This window comes from Entelurus aequoreus, linkage group LG01 (genome assembly GCF_033978785.1).
Source record: "Entelurus aequoreus isolate RoL-2023_Sb linkage group LG01, RoL_Eaeq_v1.1, whole genome shotgun sequence".
Classification (NCBI taxonomy): domain Eukaryota; kingdom Metazoa; phylum Chordata; class Actinopteri; order Syngnathiformes; family Syngnathidae; genus Entelurus; species Entelurus aequoreus.
Genome location: NC_084731.1, coordinates 60832556 through 60859623, shown reverse-complemented (window position 1 = coordinate 60859623; position 27068 = coordinate 60832556). Strand labels below are relative to the sequence as shown.

Sequence of the window (27068 nt, the reverse complement as noted above, 5' to 3'; positions counted from 1 at the left end):
CGACGCCCCTTTTATTGCAAGCAGGAAGGCCATGTCATGAAAACGTCCACGGTCATCATGCGAAGAAGAGAGCATGATTTGCAGACAGCAGGGGAGGATGGGGGAAAAGAGCCAAAAAGGAGAGCAGATAAGACTTTAATTGAAGCGATTCTTTTAGAAAGAGAGCCAAGTCTGTACAATGACTGGGGGAGAGCAATAATGGCACTTGAGTCGTGTGGCGCTCTTAAGTCACTGAGTCCTTTCAAAACATTTTGTTGCGACGTTATACACATGGCTGGAAAATGTTCCATAAGTTAGTTCCAGAATTAATAGTGAAAGTTAGTACTGGAAGACAAGATTCGTGCTTTCAATTCATAAAGGGTTAAAAGGACTTTCATGACTAATAAAAATGGCCGCATGTATGCAAATCACCGAGTGAAAGTGTTTTGTCGCGCTACATCAGCTCAGATCAATCCTCCCATCCACAAATGTACAAATTCACTTTCCCGACTTCTTTATTTATTATTACAATTTTTTCCATCACTTTTCCATGAGCCAGGTACTCATTTTTTCCCCGTTAATAACAAGTCCAATAGGTGACTATTGTGTAGAACCTGAAAAAGTCCTCGAGGAGAGGAAGGAAGGAGTGAAGGAAGGAAGGAAGGAAAGGTTTGGAGGAGGGAAAAGGGAGGGATGATTGTCCTCCCTGGGACCTCTTCCATATGAGGAGAATATAAGCTATGTGAAATGACTTGTCTGTTCATTTGCTCCTCTTCTTGGCGTCTTGTCTTCTCTACTCCACATCCCCAGCGTCGTCTCCATCCATTAGCAAAGCAGCGTATTTACTGGCTGAGCTGAACTTCTGGAAGAAAAACAAGCAACCAGAGACACTCAGCAAAACACTCCTGAATTAAATGGTGCCCGTGTACGGGCTTTTGGTACACCAACTGAAACTTCAAGGTGGAGGAGGAGCCCAAGACCTTTGGAGAACCCTAAACCAACTATGAGAACTGCTGAACTTGGTGCTCTGTGACGGACTTACAGGGGTCTGGGTTTCTTCATATTTCTTTGGCTCGGGTGCTGGTCTGGAGTCTCGGTCTCTTCTGTTATCCTTTCTACAGTCAGAATGAACCCGAAGGTTAACATTCATGGACAGGACTCACCAGTGGACAGACAACACTTGCCAATAATGCTGCAAAACTACAAACTAGAGATGTCCCGATTGTGGCCTCAGATCGGGCCGGTTTTTGCTTTTTTTTTTTTTTTTATCGATTATGAGCCTTGCCTATCGTTACCGCAGTTAGTGCTCACATGGATTTAAGGGGAACTGCACTTTTTGGGGAATTTTGCCTCTCGTTCACGATCATTATGAGACATGACAGATTTTTTTAATGCATTCTAAATATTAAATACATTCAATGAAAAGTCCGCTTACAATGGAGCCTATAGAAGCCGTTCAATTCTCCCTAAAAAAAAACATCCAAACACCTCCATTAGGGATTTATATACATGACGTATGTATTTACAGTTATGTTCATAATAATAGCAGTGTGTTTAAAAAGGTGTGTAAACCTCAAAATTCTTCAAATAAATTGTATTTTAAAGAACACAAATGCATTGGAGAGACTGCACATTCAATTTCAAAGCCAGAAAATTGGAAAAAAGTAATTCAATTTGACAATATTTTACAGAAAGTCAAGAAATATCAAACAAAAAAATAGCAGTGTTGACATCTTTCTTTATAAAACTCAAATGTACTGTATAAACTAAGAAAGGCTTGCAGATTCAACTTTCCTTAGAATTATTAACTATAATTTAGTTGCATAACCACAGTTTCTGATAAACTGCTTCACATCTGTGGCACATGGAGTCGACAGGTATTGCAGCCCAGGACAATTGTACTACGTTCCACAATTCCTCTGCATTTTTTGGTTTTGCCTCATGAACAGCATTCTTTATGTCAGCCCACAAGTTTTCAATGGGATTAAGGTTCAGGGATTGTGCTGGCCACTCCATTACTTGAACTCTGTTAGTCTGGAACCATGATTTTACTCGCTTGCTGGTGTGTTTGGGGTCATTGTCTTGTTGAAACACCCATTTCAAGGGCATTTCCTCTTCAGAATACGGCAACATGACTTCTTCCAGTATTCTGATGTACTAAAACTGATCCATGACCCCTGGTATGCGATAAATAGGACCAACACCATAGTACGAGAAACATCCCCATATCATGATGCTTGCACCACCATGCTTCAATGTCTTCACTGTGTACTTGGGCTTGAATTCAGTGTTTGCAGGACGTCTGACAAACTGTCTGTAGCCCTTAGACCCAAAAAGAACAATCTTACTCTCATCAGTCCCCAAATTTTACGCCATTTCTTTTTAGGCCAGTCAATGTGTTTTTTGGCAAATTGTAACCGCTTTTCAGGTGAGAGGCATGATTTATGATCTACAATAAACTTACAGGGAGCAGGGAAACGAGGAAGCAGCAGACCAGTCCATGATGTAAACATAGGGACACAGGAAGTGATTAGGTCGCTGCTATAAATAGTTTGTCAGTTTTAGCACGTATAACATTAATATCACTAATACTCGGTTAATATTTAAGTCACGAAATGTAAATGGAGTATTGTTGGCTCTTTTTGAATGGTTATTTATTGGATTTTATGGGCAAAATAGAGGTGCTCTCATTGGCTCTGCTGTAAGCGGACTTTTATTTAATATTTAGAATTCATTAAAAAAAATCCATCTGTTGTCATGTCTTTCATAATGAGGCACATTTTTTAAAAAAAAGTGCAGTTACCCTTTAAAGATTGTACTCATGTAAAAGATTCCTTCTAAAAGGAATGCACAATTATATTTCAGGATTCTTTATTAATCGCATGCGCGCATGCAGGGGTTGCATGAATTCCAGGAAGGTGCATTTCTGGCCAGACCACCGGCTAGAAGTTGTGAGCTGCAACAGACGCGGCGGCTCAGCGTGGTTAATGTCCATCTACAGTGCGAAGCCGCTTCTCGTGACTAATCAACACTGGCAAATAAACTGGGTTTCTTACAAGTACTGTTATCACTGCAGGCTAGGACAAGGAACGGATAAGCATGCTACACACCAGAACAGAGGTGCTCACTCTAAATATCAATATTGGTAAGGTATCTCGGGCTGAAGCTAGCAAATTTTTTAGTCATCTATCGATTAATTTGTTCGATACATTATAAACATTTAGTAGCCACAATGCAATCTTTTAGGAAAAATAGTTGAACAATTTTTCTGATTACCATAATCTTCATTCTTTTTTCCAATAAAGGCACATTTAATTTGAAATTGCACTTAACATGTGCAATTAAGTGCATTAATTGGGAAAAAAAAGGATAACATAAATTATGCGTGTGCTCTATTGCAGCGGCCGTGTGGGGAAAAAAGGCTGTATATTTTGTGTCATTTTAGGGACAAGCGGTAGAAAATGGATGGATGGATGGATGATTAGTTACACTCAGGAAGTGATCATCAAAGCAGCAGTCTACCAATCAAAGCGTTTATCTACTTGAATTAATCGTTGCAGCCCTAATAGTGTATCAGTGTATGATCGATAATGTCAATCATTTCTCGCTCTTATCACAAAAACTTTTTGGGTTTGTTTTTGTTATTGTTTACAAACTAAGGGAATGAAATCCAGGAGGGCTTTAGGGGCAAAAAACTGAATGGACTTTAATGGACACCAATTAAAATGTTCTGAAAAATATTGTTTGTTGCTTATAATACCATACATTTAGTGTCATAAGATTTACCTTGCTTATAACACCATACATTTAGTGTCATAAGATTTACCGTACAACAATACTAGCAAGTTATACATTTAATGACATCAGCTTTATAAAACTGTTTAATTTAGTTACTTACTAAAAACATGTTCAGTTCCACAATCTAGAACACTGTCAACGCATTGGATTGGGGCTGCAAATCGGATCGGATCTGAGGCCAAAACGCTGATCGGGACATCCCTACTAGCACCTGAACACTGGAGTAGCACAAACGATTCATGTTGATTATTTTCATCCACACGCAGAGTCAGGTGCTCATCATGTGCCAAGAAAATTCAGTGATAGTTAGAAATCCCTTTCTAGCTAATGTTATGTGGTTAACTGGTCTAGTGCCGGACTACCAATTAGGCATTGTCAGCATTTTGCCCAAGATTTGCACAACATTAGAGACAAGAGATGTTGTGTAGCTCTACATGGGCCATTCTTTGCAGATGCCCTCATGCCCTCCCTGTCTGTCTTTTCACAACTCAAACAGTTGCAAAGCTTGGGGTGGCTGACCTGTCTGCCTCCTTTCTTCGGTCTCTGTTGGGCCCCTCTCCTCGCTCCCGCCCTGCTCCAGGCCTACCTCGTGCCCGTGGGGGCCCCCGGTCTCCATGGGCACCATCAGCCTTGTTCTCATCTTAAAGGAGAAGCCAGAGAGTTGAGAGAATGGTTGGACTATAGACTGTCGACTACACTGGCAACACACTGCAGCAGCTTCAGTCAATGAGTGGCTGAAAATGTACATTTAGGTTGGAAAGTGCAGTTTGATTACTATATAATTGGGTCACTTCCGTTTCCAGTTTCAGGAATCCCGCATTATTCTTTGCGAAGGCAAGGTTGTCATGTTTCCAATGAGCCTTTATTCAAACATCCTTCGCGGACCGTCAATTACATTCCTTTTTTTTTTTTTTTAGAGCCAAACACAATCAAGGACTAGCAGCAATGTTTTAACATGTCTTCAGGGGCTTTTTAGCCATTTGAAATGACTGAAGAAAGTTTCATAACAACCAATAAGTTATGCCTAACAAGTTTTCTTTTTTCTCTTCATACATTTTTAATCAATTCATTCCAACCGCAATCGTTAGTCTGAGTTGATTAGGTGGCTCATTGTTGCATTCCCTCTATGTTCTCTTGTGATCCTGATGATTACATATTTCAAATGTCAAGCAGGCACTTGAAATATCATTAATCATCAATGATCATTAATCAACGCTGAGGTTTGCTGAAACCGCCCTGTAACAGATTCCCGTGTTCATGACTAAGTCTTACCCTTTTCAGATCCTCTCTCATCGGCAGAACTTGAGGAGCTACAACAAGAGATAAGCGTAGATACAATAAATGTGTATGTACATCATACTGGGGCTGGGCAATATGGCAAAAAAATTGATCACGTTTAATTTGTTCATATCATCCAATCTCGATTAGTATCGCAATTATTATATTTGAAATTAAAGCCGGATTGTCCCGTGCAGAATTATACTAAGTACTGTTGCATACCTACTGTTTACTACTGCAGTATCTTGTAACCGACATCCCCGTGCAGAATTATACTAAGTACTGTTGCATACCTACTGTTTACTACTGCAGTATCTTGTAACCAACATCCCTGTGCAGAATTATACTAAGTACTGTTGCATACCTATTGTTTACTACTGCAGTATCCTGTAACCGACATTTCCGCCAAGTTTGATCGAGGTAAAATACGCTCACAGCTGACAACCCTCATTTAGTTCATATATATCATTGTGCTTACGAGAGGTGCACACCACTCAAATGTACTGAATACTGCAAGACTTTTACTTCAAGTTAACATTTACTAAACAACACTTTTAAATGGTAAATTATTTATATTCCTGAATTACCGTATTTTCCGCACCATAAGCCGCACCTAAAAACCACAATTTTTCTCAAAAGCAGACAGTGCGGCTAATAACCCGGTGCGCCTTATATATGGATTAATATTCATATTTATTTTCATAAAGTTTAGGTCTCGCAACTACGGTAAACAGCCGCCATCTTTTTTCCCCGTAAAAGAGGAAGTGCTTCTTCTTCTACGGTAAGCAACCGCCCCCATAGAAGAGGAAGCGCTTCTTCTTCTACTGTAAGCAACCGCCAAGGTGAGCACCCGCCCCCGTAGAAGAAGAAGCTCGCGGATATTTAATTTCATTTGTTTTTCTGTAAAGACAACAAAATGTCTCCTACTAAGAGACACGCGTACAAGGTTCCACTGACTTTTGATATTCATGTGAACCGCACTGTGGATACAACGGGAACACGTACGGTGAATATTCGCACCACAGGGAATGAGAAGTCGTCCTACTGTGGTTGTAGCTTGCCATGCTAACGGCCAGAAACTTCCACCCACGGTGATATTCAAAAGGAAGACCTTGCCAAAAGAGAACTTTCCAGCCGGCGTCATCATAAAAGCTAACTCGAAGGGATGGATGGCTGAAGAAAAGATGAGCGAGTGGTTGATAGACGTTTACGCGAAGACACCGGGTGACTTTTTTCACGCAGCGCCGTTCCTGTTGATCTACGACTGCATGCGCGTCCACATCACAGATGGTGTCAAAAAACAAGTGAAGCACACCGAAGAAGAAGAATTCGAGGGATTTGTAGATGAGTAATAACTTCAGAAAGTGAGCTTTAAATGTTTATTTTGTGTGTTGCGTGACACTAACGTATGAGCAACGTTGAGTTATTGATGTTGCTATTGCTCTGCACTATTTTGAGTGTTACTATTTTTGTGATTGCACATTTGTACATTACATTTTGGGAGTGAACAGAGTTGTTAGAACGCTGGTTTGTAATATATTATTAAAGTTTGACTGACCTATCTGACTGTTTTGTTGACATTCCCTTTAGCGTAGCGTAGGTGCGGCTAATGGCACGGGGCGGCTAATAGGTAAACAAAGTTTTGAAATATTCCGTTCATTAAACGTGCGGCTAATAACACGGGGCGCCTTATGGTGCGGAAAATACGGTACTTGTATACATCAGTGTTTATCACCAGTGCTTTGGCAAGCACTGGAGTTTTTGAAAACTCAAATACTGTAGCATATATTAAATACAATTACATTGAAGTGCTGTAAAATAATGTGTACCGACACATAAAACAAGTTTAAGGATTCTTTCAGGAACAAAATGCTTTTTATCCTTAAACTCAACATTTATTTAAACACAAAATGTCTGTCTGCAGGGTTTTCTAGTACTTCTTATATCAGAGGAGTTGAATCTTTGCAGACACAAACAACAAGTCTGATTAAATAATACTTAGATATAAAAATGCCTTTTCTGATTAAATTAGTGAGTGTGTTGATTCTCCCAGTCGGGACTGATAAAGACTCCTGTGAGTGCCTGCAAGTCCGCATTCAGGGCAGGATTACTGGTGCGCTGCAGCAGATAGTGAAAGTTAAGCCTGTCATTTAAAGCTGCTGCTCCTTCTAAATGTTGTTTCAACTTCTGTGCTAGTGGCACAATGCTGATTGAACATTTGTTATAATGCGCAGGAAGACGCACACATACACGGACGCAAACATAAAAACACACACAAACACACACTCATTCACAGACACACACGGGATCATGGTCAGTAAGGCGGTTTACTATTGCAGTAACTTCAGACAGACAGTTACGCCATGTTTGATCGAGCAAATACGCTAACCGCTGATCACTGTGATCGAACTCAAATTAATGGCGATCAACGATCACAATCACATAATCGCCCAGCCCTACTTGATTCGCATCTAAAGTACACTTACCTGAACTTGGGCGGCGCTGAATCAACAGGGGAGACTGCGGATAGCCCATCGGCCTCGCTGGAGCCCACACTGGCTGCACTTCTCTTGGCCCAGGCGTTCTCTTTAGGTGGAGGTGCGGGCATCACCTTCAGAGATTCCTTGGAGGGGGGAGGCTGTGAGGAGGACCCAGGAGACGAGGGCTCATCTTCCCTCCCACTGAAAACCTCATTCTCTCCGGAGCGCTCCTCGTCTCGACACCTTGAGCCTTGCAGAAGATACATTTGTCGTTTAGCAAAAGCGTGTGTATTTTTTTAGGGGAAATTCACTGCAGTAGTTAACTGGGGGTTCAGCAGTTGAGCTGAACAGGTGGGACATGGTAGTAAATTGTGAAACATGGTTGGAGGGATGGCTTTTTAGACCATGATACCTTGGGATGGGAATCGAAAAGCGCTTCTTGTTCGGAACCAGTTCCCAGATTATCAATTACTTGAAATCGCCTGCCAATTTTTCAAACGATTCCCTTAAAAACGCCAGTGATTTGGGAATGACCTCTTTAACAAATGCTCTAAAGTTTGGATACATTTGACAAGAAAACTACTACTACTTGTAATAATTTCTATTTCATCAAGAGGAGGGCATACAACCAAAAACATTTGAACATACAGCATGCAATAACTAGAAATTAAATTCATGTTTTTGAACTGCGCCGATCTCATCCCAGCAGCAGTGACCACGTCATCTGCCGTTAATACAACAGGTACTAACTCACTGCCTATAATGTTAGCATTAATACTTGTTCAATTGAAATGAATGCCTTCTCATTTAGACGAGCTAGATGGAGCCAGTCGGGCAGTAAGTATTCGCTCCATTTCATGTTTCCTTTCATCGCGGCAGGGAAGAGTGCAATGTCTCAGGCCAGGAATGTTGAATGTCACCTTGCAATGACTAAGTTTGTGGTCAAAAGCTTGCACTCACTTGCCACAGTGCTCCTGATTTTTTGTAGGCTGGACTATTATGGCAAAAATAATAGTCACAATTATTTTGTTTGATATTGTAAATCACAAATAAATACACTATTATTCATTTATTTGAAAACATGAGTATTTATTGTACCACCACTTTAAATATATATATTTTTAAAAACTCAATATAAATTAGTAACAAAAAAACACTAGAAAAAAAATAATAGCAATAACAATTTTAAATACAGCATTGTAAAAACAATACAATCCAGTTTTTTACCTTTTACACTTATTTTAAAAAAAGTGTATTTTAAATTATTATAAAAATAATTATTTTAAAATTCAGTAAAATGTTTAATAAAATGCAAAAATCCTCATATGTATTGGTGCAATACATCTTTGGACAATTTTAACCAGTAATTTAGGTCGAAGCATTATTTATGTGTAAATGTATCAATAAGTGCTTCAGGTACATTATTCTTTTGCAAGGTACTTTTTTGAAACCTTTATTTTGTAAGCGCAGTCGGATAGGGTTTGACACACCGCGCTACTATTGTGAAGAGGGGAAGTGTGATATGCTGTTCTCACCTAGACAAGTAAAGAGGCGGCTGAATTGAGGCTGTAAAAAAAATAAAAATTTAAACAAAAGAGCGCCTCTCAAGTTGCGAGTCCATCCATCCATCCATCTTCAACCGCTTATCCGGAATCGGGTCGCGGGGACAACAGCTCCAGCAGAGAACTCCAGACTTCCCTCTCCAGAGCAACATTTGCGACTTCCTCCTGGGGAATCCCGAAGCGTTCCCAGGCCAGAGAGGAGATGTCACCCCCACCCCCATCTGGTCCTTGGCCTGCCGCGGGGTCTCCTCCCAGTGGGACGTGCAACGAGGACCTCCCTAGAGAGACGCTCGTGAGGCATCCGCACGAGATGCCCGAACCACCTAAGCTGGCTCCTTTCCAAGCGAAGGAGCAGCGGCTCTACTCCTAGTCTCTCTCGGGTGACTGAACTTCTCACCCTATTTCTAAGGGAGATGCCAGCCACCCTTCTGAGGAAACTCATTTCGACCACATGTATCCGCGATCTTATTCTTTCGGTCAATACCCACACTTCATGACCATAGGTGAGAGTAGGAATGTAGATAGCTCGGTAGACCGAGAGCTTTGCCTTCTGGCTCAGCTCTCGTTTCGTCACAACAGTGCGGCAGAGAGACTGCAATACTGCCCCAGCTGCTCCGATTCTCCGGCTGATTTCCTTCTCCATCTTTCCCTCACTCGTGAACTAGACCCCGAGATACTTAAACTCCTCCACCTGGGACAGAGTCTCGTCCCCTACCCGGACTGTACAAACCATCGGTTTCCTGCTGAAAACCATGGCCTCAGATTTGGAAATGCTGATCCTCATTCCAGCCGCTGAACACTCGGCTGCGAACCGATCCAGTGAGAGCTGAAGGTCACGAACCGAAGGTGCCATCAGGACCACATCATCTGCAAACAGCAGTGACGCAACCTTTAGCCCCCCGAAACGTATACCCTCTCCGCCATGGCCACGACTCTGCCTAGAAATCTTGTCCATGAAAATCACAAACAGGATAGGTGACAGAGCGCAGCCATGGCGGAGACCAACCCCCACCGGAAATGGATCCGACTTACATCCAAGCACCCGGACACAACTCTCGCTTTGGTTGTACAGAGATTGGATGGCCCTCAGCAGGGTTCCCCTCACTCTGTACTCCCTCAGCACCTCCCACAAGATCTCCCGGGGGACCCGGTCATACGCCTTCTCCAAATCCACAAAGCACATGTAGACTGGATAGGCATACTCCCAGGCCTTCTCCAGGATTCCCGCAAGAGTAAAGAGTTGGTCAGTTGTTCCACGACCAGGACGGAATCCACATTGCTCCTCTTGAATCTGAGGTTCGACTATCGGCCGGACCCTTATTTCCAGTACCTTGGCGTAAACTTTCCCAGGGAGGCTGAGTAGTGTGATACCCCTGTAATTAGCACACACCCTCTGGTCCCCCTTTTTGAAAAGGGGAACCACCACCCCAGTCTGCCACTCCCTCTGCACTGTCCCAGACTTCCACGTAATGTTGAAAAGGCGTATCAACCAAGACAGCCCATCAACACCCAGAGCCTTCAGCATTTCTGGACGGATCTCGTCAACCCCCGGAGCTTTGCCACTGTGGAGTTGTCTAACTACCTCAGTGACTTCACTCCGAGAGATCGACGTCGATCCCCCATCATCCTCAGGCCCTGCTCCTATCAGGGAGGGTGTGTCTGATGTATTTGGGTTCAGGAGTTCCTCAAAGTGCTCTTTCCAACGCCCTACGACTTCCTCACTTGAAGTCAGCAAAGTCCCATCCTTGCCGTACACAGCTTGGATGGTTCCCTGCTTCCCCCTCCTGAGGTGCCGTATGGTCTTCCAGAACAGCTTTGGTGCCGCCCGATAGTCCTTCTCCATGGATTCCCCGAACTGCTCCCACACCCTCTGCTTAGCCTCGTCCACAGCCACGGCCGCTGCCCTTCGGGCCCGTCGGTACCTTGCAACTGCCTCCGGAGTCCCCTGGGATAACATACCCCGGTAGGACTCCTTCTTCAGTCGGACGGCTTCCCTGACCACCACTGTCCACCAGGGTGTTCGAGGGTTACCGCCCCTTGAGGCACCTAAGACCTTCTGGCCAAAGCTCGCAGCTGCAGCTCTAGCAATAGAGGCTTTGAACATTGCCCATTCCTGTTCAATGTCCCCAACCTCCACAGGGATGGCAGAGAAGTCCCGCCGGAGGTGGGAGTTGAAGTCCTTCCGGACAGAGGACTCCTCCAAACGTTCCCAGTTCACCCGCACTACACGCTTGGGTTTGCCAGGTCTGTCCAGAGGTTTCCCCCGCCATCCAACCCAACTCACCACCAGATGGTGATCAGTTGACAGTTCAGCCCCTCTCTTCACCAGAGTGTCCAAAACATACGGCCTCAGATCAGCTGATGCGATTACAAAATCGATCATTGATCTTTGGCCTAGGGTGCTCTGGTACCAGGTACACCTATGAGCATCCTTATGCTTGAACATGGTGTTTGTTACCGCAAGTCCGTGACTAGCACAGGAGTCCAATAACAATCCACCACTCAGGTTCGGATCAGGGAGACCATTCCTCCCAATCACGCCAGTCCAAGTATCACTGTCATTGCCCACGTGCGCGTTGAAGTCCCCCAGCAAGACTATGGAATCCCCTGCCGGCGCCCCATACAGGACCCCATGCAAGGTATCCAAGAAGGCCGAATACTCTGAACTCTTGTTTAGTCCGTACGCACAAACAACAGTCAGAGTTTTCCCCCCTCCAACCCTAAGGCGAAGGGAGGCGACCCTCTTGTCCACCGGGGTGAACGCCAACGTAAAGGCACTGAGCCGGGGACTCGTGAGTATCCCCACACCCGCCTGTGCCCTCACACCCTGAACAACTCCAGAAGTGAACAAGGTCCATCCCTTGTCCAGGAGTGTGGTTTCAGAGCCCTTGCCATGCATAGAGGTAAGCCCCACCAGATCCAACCGGTAGCGCTCCACCTCCCGCACCAGCTAAGGCTCCTTCCCTACCAGCGTAGAGATGTTCCACGTCCCGAAAGTCAGCCTCTGCTGCCCCGAATTGGTCCGTCTGGAGCTTCCACTTTCACTGCCATCCACTTGGCAGCGCACCCGACCCCACTGGTTCTGACCGCGGGTGGTGGGCCCACGTGGCGGAGAAGATGGTGTGTCCACGTAGCTTCTTCGGGCTGTGCCCGGCCGGGCTCCGTGGCTAGCCCGGCCACCAGGCGCTCGCTGACGAGCCCTACCTCCGGGCATAGCTCCGGAGGAGGGCCCCGGGCTTCCTCTGGGCCGGGTAACGCATCCTCTTTTAGTTTGGTTCATGGGGGGTATCGTAACCCTGATGGGGGGGGGGCATTCGGGTGCTACACCTTGCCCAAGGGTGAACCGGAACTATGTAAGGCAGGGGCGTTCAACCCAGAGGCTTAATACAAGCCCACATACCATACCAAGTTGCGAGTGCTGTACATTAATTTTACATCCATGATGTCGTTCACAACAACACGAGCAGATGAGCTGTGTTGTGGGTGTATGGATTGTTCTCGTTAGCTTTAGCTTGGTAGTTTAGTTCCTGTTTCAAGTGATTGTCTCTACATTGTTTAGTTCAGGACGGGGCGGTTGAGTGTGTCGGGGATAAATGAGCAGTATCGGACACATTATTTTCCCAAACGAATGTTTCTTCTCATAAAAATGACAACATTTCACTCACATTTGTGTCAATTTCCCTGATACTATTTTGCGTTTATCAGCGGATTCCTCTTTGTTTTGCTCAATTATGTGACTAGGTTTGCGGTTATGTTATGAAATCATATTAACCTATTTTTTTGTTTAGTGATTATTGATCAGGCTTACTAGCGCTGTGTGAAATAAGTAGCAACCATGGTGACATCCCAAACCTCTTGTAAGCTCCGGAATTTGCATGCTTGTTGCGCGGCCCATGAATCTTTTTTTTTTCCCGACTATCTTTTCATAGTCGTGAGAAGCCATAACAGAAATTAAAATGTGTTTTAATTCTCCAGGCCTAATGATAGGTTTATGCATAAAATGAAATAAAACAAACAACAAATCTAGAAACACACATTTTTACAAAGGAGTTCAGTGTGCACAACGTGCCATTAACCAACTGCGAGCGGTGCACGGAACTCTAACTACAAAGATGATGGCAAAGTTGACTTATGTATTTGCATCTTACCGTTTCGCTATTTAATTTGTTAAGTTGATCATTTACAATTAAATAAGGTATTGGTACCCCTGAATTGCTATTGCGACATCCAGTGGAAACATTTAGAGAACAGTAGTTTATTTCATTAAAAAATTGCAACTCATTTTTATACTTAGTAAACTCATCTTGCAGGCCGGGTTAAACCTGTTCGCTGGCTTGATACGGCCCACACGTTTGACAGCCCTGCTCTAAACTAAACAAAATTGATGCTAATCAACCCTTTTTATTTTATTTTTTCCAAAATAAGAATAGATAAGGGAACCGATAAAAAAACATACTGTTAAGCATAATCGAAAGTGGAATCTGAACAGTAAAAATCTTATCAATTCCTATCCCTAGCGATAACTTTCAAAGGACAAGAAGATGAGAACTCACCTCTTCCAGAACCACTTCCTTGCTGGGAGGACTCACTTCCTGTGCGAGATCTCTCAGTATGAGGTTCCTCATTGCGCCAGCTTGGGTCTCTAAATATAGTTCATCAAATATTTAATGAAACATGTTTATGAACAAATATGCAGATGTGGACATGTGAAAAAAGAACATACATTTTCAATGCTAGGATATTTTTAGGCATCATAGGGCAAACTGACCTGTCTCTTATCTTTCTGTCAGTACCGCGGCCCTCCTCCAGCTGTCTCTGCAGCCTTTCTTCCTCCTTTTTCAGCCTCTCTTCTACCTCTCTTTCCTTGGCTGCTGTGTCTACTGGTTTAGCACCACCAAAGATGGAAGCCCTGCTGGAGGGTGGGGCAGCCGCTGGGGAAGTACCGCCACTGCTACCTTCCTCTTCCTTGGGAACACTGCGGGGCTTCAGATTCAATTTAGGCCTCTGCACGGTTCCTGGGGGGGGGCAAGGTTCAGATTTGTGAGGTGCAATTAATAAACACAATCAACAAACAAATTGTCATTAAATGTCACACTCACCTCTCTCCTCACGTTTATCATCCCGTCTTTCATATTTATCATCACCATAGCGATCGCGGTCCCCATAGCGATCCCTATCCCCGTAACGATCGTTGCTACCTCGACTATCATCATAATCCCGGCGGTAGCCACTGCCAAAAGCACGACGACCTCCCCCACCACCACGGGAGTCATAACCTAGAAAGCAGAACAAAAGGTGGGTTGAGAGTACAGGACTAGCAGATGGATTGGCCAGTCAAACACATCCCAGTGAATACAGATACAGCTGAATTACCTCCTCTATCGTAATCTCTCCGGTCTCTGTCATCATATCGCTCCCGGTAGCGGTCCCTTCCACTGTCAAAACGGTCATTGTCCCGTCGCGGACCATCTCTGTAACGATCTGACTCATAGCGATCTCGTGATCCTGCAAGAAAGCAAAAATATTCAATGTAAAAAGTTGAATAGATCACCATTTTGCTTTTACAAGACATTAGGGTTGTCCCGATACCAATATTTTGGTATCCGTACCAAAATGTATTTCGATACTTTTCTAAATAAAGGGGACCACAAAAAATGGCGTTATTGGCTTTATTTTAACAAAAAATCTTACCGTACATTAAATATATGTATCTTATTGCAATCTAAGAACAATTTAGTCCTTAAATAAAATAGTAAACATACTAGACAACTTGTGTTTTAGTAGTAAGTAAACAAACAAAGACTCCTAATTAGTCTGCTGACATATGCAGTAACATATTGTGTCATTTATCTAGAGCTGCAGTTGTAGATCCACCCGTGGCATTTGTTTACATTCAGGTGCACTAGCTTTTGTTAGCGGTGAGCTATTGTATCCTCCTACGGTGTGTAGTGAAGCATGTTTAGCTATCGTCCTCCAGTGATAATGTTACATGTAAGAAACTTACTTTATTCGTCGCCATGGAGACGAGGATTAGTGATTTAGGAGTAGCTAAAACTCTGCTGACTGTGGATGGATGTTAGCTGCTAGCTAGTTAGCCATGTCTTAAGCACCTCTTCCTGAGGGTGTTTCAGTGTTATAACTTCACCTTTATCGTTACTTTTTAGACCAAAATTCATCCATTCTCCCTTTTCTGTCTACACACTGTGTCTGCTTGTAAGTACTACGTGTGTGTGCGCGCTGCCGAACATGCTTCTCTGCTCGTAAAACCATGACTTGACATTGCCGGGAACCGGTACTTTTCAAACAGAGTAAGTACCGTTTTTGATTCATTAGTACCGCGATACTATACGAGTACCGGTATACCGTACAACCCTCCAAGACAAGTAGTGGTAGGGCTGAACGACTATTGGTATTAATAATAACCCGCAGTAAAATTCCAGAGCATTAGTATTCTCACTTCAAACTAGCAATGCAGGGAATTTTTTTGTTCGAAAACTGCCCAAAGTTGCATTTAGGGCTTTTCTGGAGTGGAGGCAACATGTCTGCGGGCGTACATCAGAGAAAAACAGCGATCTGCAAAATGTGCAATGTGGAAGTATTAAGAGGGGGGATCTTCTGCGATGTCGGGTTTAATCACCTGAAATTCAACACTCCCATTATGTCAACAACATCACATAAAAAAGGAAAGTACCTCGAGCGTGTTGGCGCTATCAGGGTTTCCCCTTAATGTAACGGAATGTGGCACACAGTCACAGTAAATTCATAGCCGCCACACATTGAAAATATGTTTGAACTTTTATCACCAATCTTATGCTACCTGGCAAAATTCCAACAGGTTTTACCTCCCGTGTAAACTGCAAACACTTTCGTCTTCATGAGACACTGCCAATTCACTCAGGCACGGACGGGGTGTTTGTGATCATCGCAAAAATTAACATCAAATCAAAACCACACAAACATAAAACATTACCACCAGCAGACCATTACACGATGAATGGATAGATGGCCTATTATGTGTGCACTATTGACATACACTCAGCCACCAAAAAAAGGCTGACCACCAAAACAGCGCTGCCGAAACCAGATGTAAACAAGATGCACGCGGTTGTCTGGAGCGCAGTCAGCATGTCGGCGATGTGGACGTAACTTTAATGTATCCCAGACATACCTGCAGACAGTGATCTACAAAATGTGCAGATATTAAGGAGCTATAAAGTCCAACTGGAGCAGCAGCGCCAAGAAAGTGTGACATCATGCACGTTGCAGGTTGCTTTTAGTCAGAGACATCACGGTATAGAAATAGAGTCTCTGAAGACAAGTACATTATATAATATTAGAAAAGGATGCTAGATTTGTTGCGGGTGTTTTTAAGAAAAAAGTCACTAAAAGTCTCAAGACACTTGCAAAATAATCAACAAAGTACATTGTACATGAAGCAGCAACAATTGAAAATATGGCAAAACAGTATAAAAAATATGTTAACACTAATTATTAACAGGTTTGTTTTTTAAATGTGTGTAAACATATTTTGAGCATTTATAAAGAAAATAATTTGATGACATCATGGTGTCCACGCCCCCATCACTACAGTTATTTTGGCAATCTTGGGGAAATGCTGCGCCATGTAGTATTCGGTCTGTAGACTTGTATCTATTACTAATGTAATACCAGTGGTAAATCATATTTTCATAATTGTATGCTTTGTTCTTTGAAGGGTAAATATGAATTTGTGCAACTGATTTTATTGACGTTGGTTAAAGGGATGCAAAGATAAACGGCATCATCGTAACCACGTTAAAATTCCAGACGGTTAGTTTTACCGTTTTGAATTAAATGATTAAAAGATACGTGATCAATAACTGCACTTTGACGAACACACGGACTGACTGGTGCTGCTACCTTGCTAGCTTAAATGCTAACATGAATACAAAAGATGTCATTCCCCAGTAAGAAACGTCATTCCCAAATCTAAACTTATGTCAACACATTGCTGTCTGGGCAACAAATATATTCCATTGTGCACATTGAACTTAGAAGCTGTGCTCTCTTAAAACACAGTAATCCAGCGATACGGTGGTGTTTTTAAGGTGCCAGAACACCATCAGTGAAGCATAAAGACAAAACATGCAACATAGTGGGCTTTCTAACAGTGTCTATTTATTTTAGTTATAAAAAAAGTACTTTTTGAGCACATTTAACAATGCTGCGGTAATGATAACTGTGACATGAAATGTTCATATTGTTCCAGCCAGAGTTGGTACACAGGCATACCCATAAATGCAATGGTAGTAATAATTGCCATGATAATGTATTTGTGTTTCGAGTTTTGGCCAAGAATTTTGATTTTAGTGCATTATCGTAAAACCATGATTGATTACCGCACTTCGATAAACTCAATGATACTGCTCGTTTCCTGGAGGTGCAGCGAGCGCACTGACCGCTAGCTGGTAACAAGCGCGCTAGTCGCGATTTATCCTAAATACTAACATGAATACAATACACATTAACATCTTACCTCATATCCCAATCATCATACCCAACGCCAATACAATTTTTTGTTGTTACAGCCCTATAATGCAATGTATTACTACACCATACTGTAATGCACATTTTCGACTGCGCAGTAACGACTTGGCTCTATTCTCTTTTGTATGCAAGACTCTGTTTTCCACTTCAAAATAGTACATCTTCAGTAGTCACTGTAACCTACTAGCTACGGACAAGATTTGGAAATTAGCTATAAACTCTCTGTACAGCATATCAGTTGCATTCATTGTTTTGGAACTACGTTGAACTGTATCGTCCCTATTCAAATAAAATCATATTCTATTCTACTCATGTCTCGTGCACTGCTGCATTCACAATATTCATAAAAAACTAAAGGCATATGCCCTTTACAATGAAATTGGATGAGAGATATTACATCAATTAATAAGGCTTTAGCTGCATGCTTGAAACCTTGGTTTAACCAGTGATGGAAATGGTAATTGTGTTACTGGTTTTGCCAGGGAGAAGTGGCACGATTACACTTCCAATCTTAAATTAAATTTGAGGAACTAAAGTGTACAGTTACAATGTAAGGTACTGGCTGTACATTTTTTGTAGCAAGTGACAACTATTTCAACATGAAAGAAGAAAAAGAAAGACCTGACTTACTCTCTCCAAAGGCATCATCTCTCCTGGGAGGTTCATCATCAGCGTCTGCAGTGGGCCGAGCCCTCCAGTCACTGTCCGTCTTGTCGGGCCCCATGTCCGACATTCTCCCACCTCGATCGCGACCTCCCATAAGTCCACTGTCTCTCTCTAATAAACACCATGTTGGTACATTATAGAATAGGATTTGATGTGACAATTGAAAGATACTTTAACACCACAGTAAAAAACTAGTTTACAAAAAATCACTTTGTACCTTTGTCATTCGATGGGTCTGCTATATCCACACGTATCCTTCGGTTTCCCAGGTTCTGCATTTATTACAGATTGCCAGGATTATGGTTAAAAACTGTGATTATATGACATTTGGCCAAAATTCATTGCATTGCCTTACCTCCTCATGGAGACTTAAGGCCCTCAGGAGAGAATCAACATCGTCAAACTCAGCATACCCAAAACCCTTCAACCTCTCAGGGTTGCTTGGTTCCCGAGGCAAACGCACCGCACTGATCTAGAAACAAGTACCACACAAAAATTTGGATCACTATAACAAGCAACAACACCTTGGTCCAACTGTGTGAAAATAAACTCAAGTCAAGACCAGCAAAACCACAAAATCTCCTGGGATGAAACGGAAAGGCCAACTCTGCTAACGTTTATCGTATTTACTTACTGCCAATCCGCGGAAGAAGTCTTTAATGGATTCTTCAGAGACATCATAGGGCAGGTTGCCAAGGAAGGCGGTGTAGGGCGGGTTGCGGGGTAGTCGAGAGCGGTCAATATCGGGCTCACGAGCTGACCGGGGTGCCGTGGGCAGGATGGACCGGTCAATGGGTGGTGCCCGGAACGAATCATCTTCTGTGTGCCATGAAGTAGAAACTGGAAAGTTGGGAGAGGAAAATGGAACAATTGTAACATTTGAAGTTGCCTTCAGTCACAGAACAACCCATTCATATATTTGTATTCCAGAAAAGCAAATAACCCAACCTAACAGTTTCACATCAGGCTATTTGCTTTCTTTCAACTTGAAATGTAAAAGAGCAAACAAAGACTGAAATTCAGCAAGCATTCCATCTTGCTTGTTTAGCCCCTAACCAGAGTGGTTTGTACAGACAAATGACCTTTTATCTTCTTAACTTTTATCAGAACTGCATCAATTTTTCAGTAGTCCTTTTCGCCACTGGTGGATAACATCATTGGGATGGCCACAGTTATTCAAGCTATAAAAATAACATTATTGACAGGTGTGTACTTACTACTTATTTAACTTAAGTACAAGCACAGACATAAACAAAAACAGTTGGAGGCAGTTACTTTTAAGATTTTCTCTCTCATGATTCAAACATGTCTTTCAATTGGCTGTGCAAGTATTTTCACATATTGTCAAATTAGATATCACTCATTTGTCTCAAGAATTTGCATTTTTCAGAATGTGGCAACAGCGTGGTCAATAGACGGTAGTTTTGAATGTACCTACCAGCCAATTCACTTGTGGCAATTTAAGTCAAAAACAGGAGATGCTTATACAACTCTGTTCTCTCGGTCAGCTGTCAAATAGCATTTTATCTTCAGAGCAAATAAAACCTCGGAAGGACGGATAATCACAGCACTAGATAAAAAGTACAGTAGCCTAGACAGAATAGAGACTCATTATGGGCTTACCATCGCCATCCAAATCATCGGTTTCATCAGCCCAACTAGTTGTTTTGACGGGGTGACTGGGGGCCACACCACCGCCGCCACCACTGTCGTCTGCCAAGAAGTCCGTCAGAGTGAGGGTCTTCCCCTTCTTGTTCTTCTTCTTAGCTAAACGGTAAAAAAGAAGCTTGCCTTTAGAGATTGAAAATGCATACTATCATGGAAATAGCTACGAATGTGGATGTTCATTGAGAAGGTTGGGATTAGCTACAAATGTTTGGAACAACAAAGCTACGGAACATTAATTACACATTCAATATTATTTGTGTTAAAAATGATTACATTGTTACTAGGTATAAAATCTTCACAACAATGCTGTGATGTATCAAACGAAAACTTGTTGTGTAGTTTTTTTCTGCCGCTTTTGTGTTGAATGGTCTGAAAATAATACATCTCTGCGGACTACCAGCCCAGCTGATCACCGCACACCTGCGTATCTTGCCATGACTCGCTCTAATTTGTACTAACGTAAGTATGTCCAAAGCCTTCGCCTTTTATGTTAAGCGTCCCTTTTAGAGTAGACCACGACACAGGGACCGTAACAGACAAACCGTGGAGAAAACATAACCTCTTTGGTGCAGGTAACTGAGCACAACGTTCGCCTTGAGCATTCCCAGCCAAATGTAACTCAGTGACGGCAACTTTTGAAGCTTAAACATCAAAGTATGAGTTATTCTAATTATTAAAATGTAAACTGTGCACCAACGTTTCTTAGAAACTGCATTTTCCAAATGGATATAAGAACATGTCCACTGCAGATGACACTGCTCCTCAGAAAGTCAAAGTTTAAAAGACACTAAACTGAACATTGTTTTATACACTGGATGTTGACATTGTCACTTTAAAGACACTCACCGAAGTCATTTTAATATTTGCTTGTGACATTGGATGCTCCTTCAATATTCCCTGCACTCAAAAATACACTTTTATAGAAATATGATTAGAACATTTGTTCAATTAGTGTTTATCCTAAAAATTTGTGGCAATTCATTGTACATACTATTTATTTATTTTTTTACATATACCACAGTAATATTGTACCGTGGCCTTATCACCGTGACAATACCATACTGTGACATTTTGATATTGTTACATAAACTGGTAGGATGTGGAATATGATGTTGGGGAGTTACAGCATCGTCCTTTTTCACCCCCCAAAAAAACGATCGATGGACGTCATCTTTCACATGAGTAGACCATTTATAAATCAGATTTTAAAAAGGGCTTCCAGTAATTCAACACGAGCAGGTAAAACTTATCAAACGCGACATGTTCAGATAGCATCAATGAGTTGTTGTGGAATATTCTCTATTGTCTGAGAGCCAAAGTGTTGTGAGACCATGTTTGTTTTTGGTCCAAAGCAGAAAATAGTGGAACACAGCTCACTGGGATCTTTAGTGTAAATTTTTTTTTTTTTTTAATCCACAGCAGTCATGACCTTTACATAAACATGCACAACAAACCGCTCACTCTGCGTTGACTGAATAACAACGCGTGTTTACATATCTAATATACAGATCTGCTTGTGTTTATGCCAACAAACCACACAAATGACAGTTGCGGCATGAAAGCGAGTCAATGGTAACTCAAGTGCAAACTTTGTATGAACCTGACACCGCTAGTAACAGTCCAATACATGATAACTGCATTCACTGTGTGTGTATATATATATATATATATATATATATATATATATATTGAAATTTTCATGGTAGGTGCATGTCCACTGTATGAGAGATAACCTAAAAAGAAAAATCCAGAAATCACAATCTATTATTTTTTAACAATTTATTTGTGTGATAAAGCTGAAAATAAGTCATTGAACACCAACATTAATATTTGGTAGAGTAGCCTTTGTTTGCAATTACAGAGGTCAAACATTTCCTGTAGTTCTTCACCAGGTTTGCACAGACTGCAGGAGGGATTTTCGCCCACTCCTCCACACAGATCTTCTCTAGATCAGTCAGGTTTCTGGGCTGTCGCTGAGTAACACAGACTTTCAGCTCCCTCCAAAGATTTTCAATTGGATTTAGGTCTGGAGACTGGCTAGGCCACTCCAGAACCTTGATATGGTTCTTACGAAGCCACTTCTTGGTTTTCCTGGCTGTGTGCTTTGGTTCATTGTCATGTTGGAAGATCCAGCCACGACTCATCTTCAATGATCTGACTGAGGGAAGGCTGTTTTTGGTTAAAATCTCACAATACATGGCTGCAGTCATCCTCTCCTTAATACAGTACAGTCGTCCTGTCCCATGAGCAGAAAAACACGCCCAAAGCATGATGCTACCACCCCCATGCTTCACAGTAGGGATGGTACCCATCATTCTTCTTCCTCCAAACACGCATAGTGGAATTATGACCAAAAAGGTCAATTTTGGTCTCATCTGTCCACAAAACTTTCTCCCATGACTCCTCTGGATCATCCAAATGGTCATTGGCAAACTTAAGACGGGCCTTAACATGTGCTGGTTTAAGCAAGGAAACCTTCCGTGCCATGCATGATTTCAAACCATGACGTCTTAGTGTATTACCAACAGTGACCATGGAAACAGTGGTCCCAGCTCTTTTCAGGTCATTGACCAAGTCCTGCCGTGTAGTCCTGGGCTGATTCCTCACCATTCTTAGTATCATTGAGACCCCACGAGGTGATATCTCGCATGGGGCTCCACTCCGATTGAGATTGACCGTCATGTTTAGCTTCTTCCATTTTCTAATGATTGCTCCAACAGTGGACCCCTTTTTCACCAAGCTGCTTGGCAATTTCTCCGTAGCCCTTTCCATCCTTGTGGAGTTGTACAATTTTGTCTCTGGTGTCTTTGGACAGCTCTTTGCTCTTAGCCATGCTGAATGTTTGGGTCTTACTGATTGTATGGGGTGGACAGGTGTCTTTATGCAGCTAACGACCTCACACAGGTGCATCTGATTCAGGATAATACAGTGGGGTGGAGGAGGACTTTTAAAGGCGGACTAACAGGTCTTTGAGGGTCAGAATTCTAGCTGATAGACAGGTGTCCAAATACTTATTTTCAGCTGTATCACACGAATAAATTGTTAAAAAAATCATAGATTGTGATTTCTGGATTTTTCTTTTTAGGTTATCTCTCATACAGTGGACATGCACCTACCGTGAAAATTTCAGACCCCTCCATGAGTTCTAAGTGGGAGAACTTGCAAAATAGCAGGGTGTTCAAATACTTATTTTCTTGACTGTAATATATATATATATATGTATATATATATATATATATATATATGTATATACACACACACACACACACACACAAACATATATACATACATACACACACACGGACATATACATATACACACAGACAGATGTGTATATATATATATATACATATACACACACAGATGTATACATATACACACACAGATATATACATATACACACACAGCTATATACATATGTACACACACAGATATACACGTATGTACACACACAGATATACACATATGTACACACACATATATATATACATATGTACACACACAGATATATACATATATATATACACAGATATATACATATATATACACAGATATATACATATATATACACAGATATATACATATATATACACAGATATATACATATATACACATTTATATATATATACATATACACAGATATATACACATATATATATATATACACACTACCGTTCAAAAGTTTGGGGTCACATTGAAATGTCCTTATTTTTGAAGGAAAAGCACCGTACTTTTCAATGAAGATAACTTTAAACTAGTCTTAACTTTAAAGAAATACACTTTATACATTGCTAATGTGGTAAATGACTATTCTAGCTGCAAATGTCTGTTTTTTGGTGCAATATCTACATAGGTGTATAGAGGCCCATTTCTAGCAACTATCACTCCAGTGTTCTAATGGTACAATGTGTTTGCTCATTGGCTCAGAAGGCTAATTGATGATTAGAAAACCCTTGTGCAATCATGTTCACACATCTGAAAACAGTTTAGCTCGTTACAGAAGCCACAAAACTGACCTTCCTTTGAGCAGATTGAGTTTCTGGAGCATCACATTTGTGGGGTCAATTAAACGCTCAAAATGGCCAGAAAAAGAGAGCTTTCATCTGACAGTCTATTCTTGTTCTTAGAAATGAAGGCTATTCCACAAAATTGTTTGGGTGACCCCAAACTTTTGAACGGTAGTGTATATACATATACACAGATATATACATATATATACACAGATATAAACATATACACATATATACATACATATATATACACAGATATATACATATGTACACAGATATATACATACACATATATATACATATATACACACATACATACAAATGCTGACGTACATATACACATATATATATATATATATACACACATATACATATATACATACATATATATATATATATATATATATATATATATACATATATATATATATATATATATATATATATATATATATGACTTAGTCAGCAGAAGGCGTGCTGACGATGAGTGTGTGCTGAGCTGGCTAGCTTTTACGGCCTAGCGCACGTCGCGGCGCCACGACACAAGTGCGCAGCCTTTGCAGCAGCAGCAGCATTTACCCGAGAAGACGTCCCAGGACGCTCAGTCGACGAAAGGCGACCGCAGACAGTGTCTCGGCTGGGACAAAGGCGACGCCACTCGCAGTTACTGACCAGGCTCAGGCAGTCGAACGCGCGGCCGCACACGTGGGGAGGCTGCTCGGCCCGACCCTCCCCGGTACCCGGTGCTCCGCGGCCAGCTAAAGTGCGCCGTGTTGCTAAGACGTCATATAGCGTGTATTATTCTAGACCCCATGGCATGTGCTCTTATATGAAGTATACACAGTGGCCATGCTAACACGTCAAAGCAGACATTTATACAATGTGGCGAAAGTGCTGGAAAGAAATATGCTAGCCGTTGCTTCGTGCGTTTGCCCTCCTTCGGCACTGGCGTATTTAGCGGCTCCATAACAACCGCAGATCGTCCCTGCGCGTGAGACGACGTGATCGAGAACAGTCTATACAAATCAGCAACTCGAACCGCTCCATTATTCGCCTTTAAAAGTGCCCGGAATTCACCGCAAGCGACCATGACGGTTCCCCGACATAAACCTCACCTGACGCCGCCATGTTGAAGAGCGGGTTCGTTGTAGTTCCCGGATGTAGGCGTCAGCGGGAGCGCGCGTCGGCGTTCACGAGCTTAGCGTCCCCTCCCTTGACCCTCTTCTGCTCCGTTCATGACTGCTACCATTAACGTACTTTTTCACCGCTGCTCTTACCATAATGGATGCCTTTATTCGGCACACTCAATAAAAGACAATAAATATTTCATTCATTTTTTTTATTGACTCAACACACGAACGGGATGTTTGAATGTGTCATCTACTATTTAGTTATATGCCCTCTAGCGGCCAAATGAAGGCACAGGGAAGAGTTGCCACCGTGGCTCTTTTCGCTCGGTATTGGCGATTACCGATTACATTATATAAAACATGTTAGATATTGTTATAAAGGTGTCTGTTACTACATTATATATATACTCGCAGTGTGTGTATTGTACATATTAAATATTGTTATGAAGGTGTCTGTTACTACATTATATATATATATATATATATATATATATATATATATATATATATATATATATATATATATATATATATATATATATATATATATATATATATATATATATATATATATATATGCGGTCAAGCTTAGAGTCCCGCCGGTACCTTGATGGAAGGAGAGATGAAGAGAGCGAGGCCACAGGCTCACAGATGGTGCAGGGGCGAGTACCTGTAGTATTTTGCATATATATATATATATATATATATATATATATATATATATATATATATATATATATATATATATATATATATATATATATATATATATATATATATGTATGTATATATATATATATATATATATATATATATATATATATATATATATATATATGTATGTATATATATATATACTTGGAAGTTATGAAAAGCAACAAAACACTGGTTTATTATTAGGCTATTTATTGTTAAAGATAAACACTTTAATATTGAACATTGAACAGTGCAACATGAACTTTGAAAAAAAATACAAAAATAAATACCCAAATGGAAAAAACTTCAATGTGAAAATCTGTCCTTCTTCCCTTAACTTGATGAAAACACCATCAAGTTGTAACTTATGGTCTTTCTCACTTAATGCTCAGACTAAACAACTGAAACGCAATACAGGGCCAAAAATATGGACCAGGGGCCAGTAGAGGGCTGTAGGATGGAGGCCACCCATACCCAAATATGCTCCTCAATGTAAATTCAGGCATTGTGCTGCAAGCATAACTTAGACTTAGACTTAGACTTCCTTTTTTATTGTCATTCAAATTTGAACTTTACAGCACAGATAAGAACAACATTTTGTTACATAAGCTAATGGTATAGTGCAGGATAAATAAAAAAAGCAATAAGGTGCATATATAAATAAATAAATATATATAAATAATATATATATAATATATATAAAATAAATAAATATATATAAATAGATTACTGTACAGATAAATATATTGCACTTTTTCACATGCGTCCACATTTATGGATGTATGTTATATTGTGAACATGAATCAAGTTTAAATACAGATGGTAATATTCCTAACCGATAACCTACATCTTATATCCCCAGAATGCTGAAATTATTATTATTAATAATAACAATAATAATAATAATTATTGTTATTATTATCATTATTATTATTCTTATTATTGTTATTACGACGGCGTGGCGAAGTTGGTAGAGTGGCCGTGCCAGCAATCGGAGGGTTGTTGGTTACTGGGGTTCAATCCCCACCTTCTACCATCCTAGTTACGTCCGTTGTGTCCTTGGGCAAGACACTTCACCCTTGCTCCTGATGGCTGCTGGTTAGCGCCTTGCATGGCAACTCCCGCCGTGAATGGGTGAATGTGGAAATACTGTCAAGGCGCTTTGAGTACCTTGAAGGTAGAAAAGCGCTATACAAGTATAACCCATTTATCATTTATTTATTTATTATTATCATTATTATTATTTTGTAAACCCACACAGTAATAGCAAAGTCA

General features: G+C 41.3%; 1 protein-coding gene across 4 annotated transcripts; it reads right to left on the bottom strand.

Moving 5' to 3' along the window:
- Nucleotides 1-25238, bottom strand: LOC133655421 (eukaryotic translation initiation factor 4B-like). Of its 4 annotated transcripts, XM_062055576.1 has the most exons (15): nt 25083-25238; nt 19913-20056; nt 18924-19129; nt 18645-18761; nt 18507-18561; nt 18254-18400; nt 14471-14602; nt 14197-14373; nt 13866-14112; nt 13651-13739; nt 7542-7785; nt 5050-5087; nt 4297-4417; nt 1022-1094; nt 1-841 (listed from the first exon to the last, which is right to left on the bottom strand). In XM_062055576.1, exons 1-15 carry the CDS (start codon nt 25093-25095, stop codon nt 773-775), a joined length of 1872 nt encoding a protein of 623 aa, XP_061911560.1. In that variant the 5' UTR covers nt 25096-25238; the 3' UTR covers nt 1-772. The 4 variants fall into 4 exon arrangements, with proteins under 4 accessions (XP_061911560.1, XP_061911570.1, XP_061911578.1 ...); XM_062055586.1 differs by lacking the exon at nt 1022-1094; XM_062055594.1 differs by lacking the exon at nt 1022-1094 and having other exon boundaries at nt 4364-4417.
- Between the last annotated feature and the right edge of the window lie 1830 nt (nt 25239-27068).

Excerpts from the sequence above, each read along its gene's own strand:
- LOC133655421 (XM_062055576.1), bottom strand. Across the intron at positions 18,762-18,923 it reads ACTTCTTCCGCGGATTGGCA|ATCAGTGCGGTGCGTTTGCC; the intron begins GTAAGTAAATAC and ends ACTTGTTTCTAG. Across the intron at positions 13,740-13,865 it reads GACAGAAAGATAAGAGACAG|AGACCCAAGCTGGCGCAATG; the intron begins GTCAGTTTGCCC and ends AACTATATTTAG.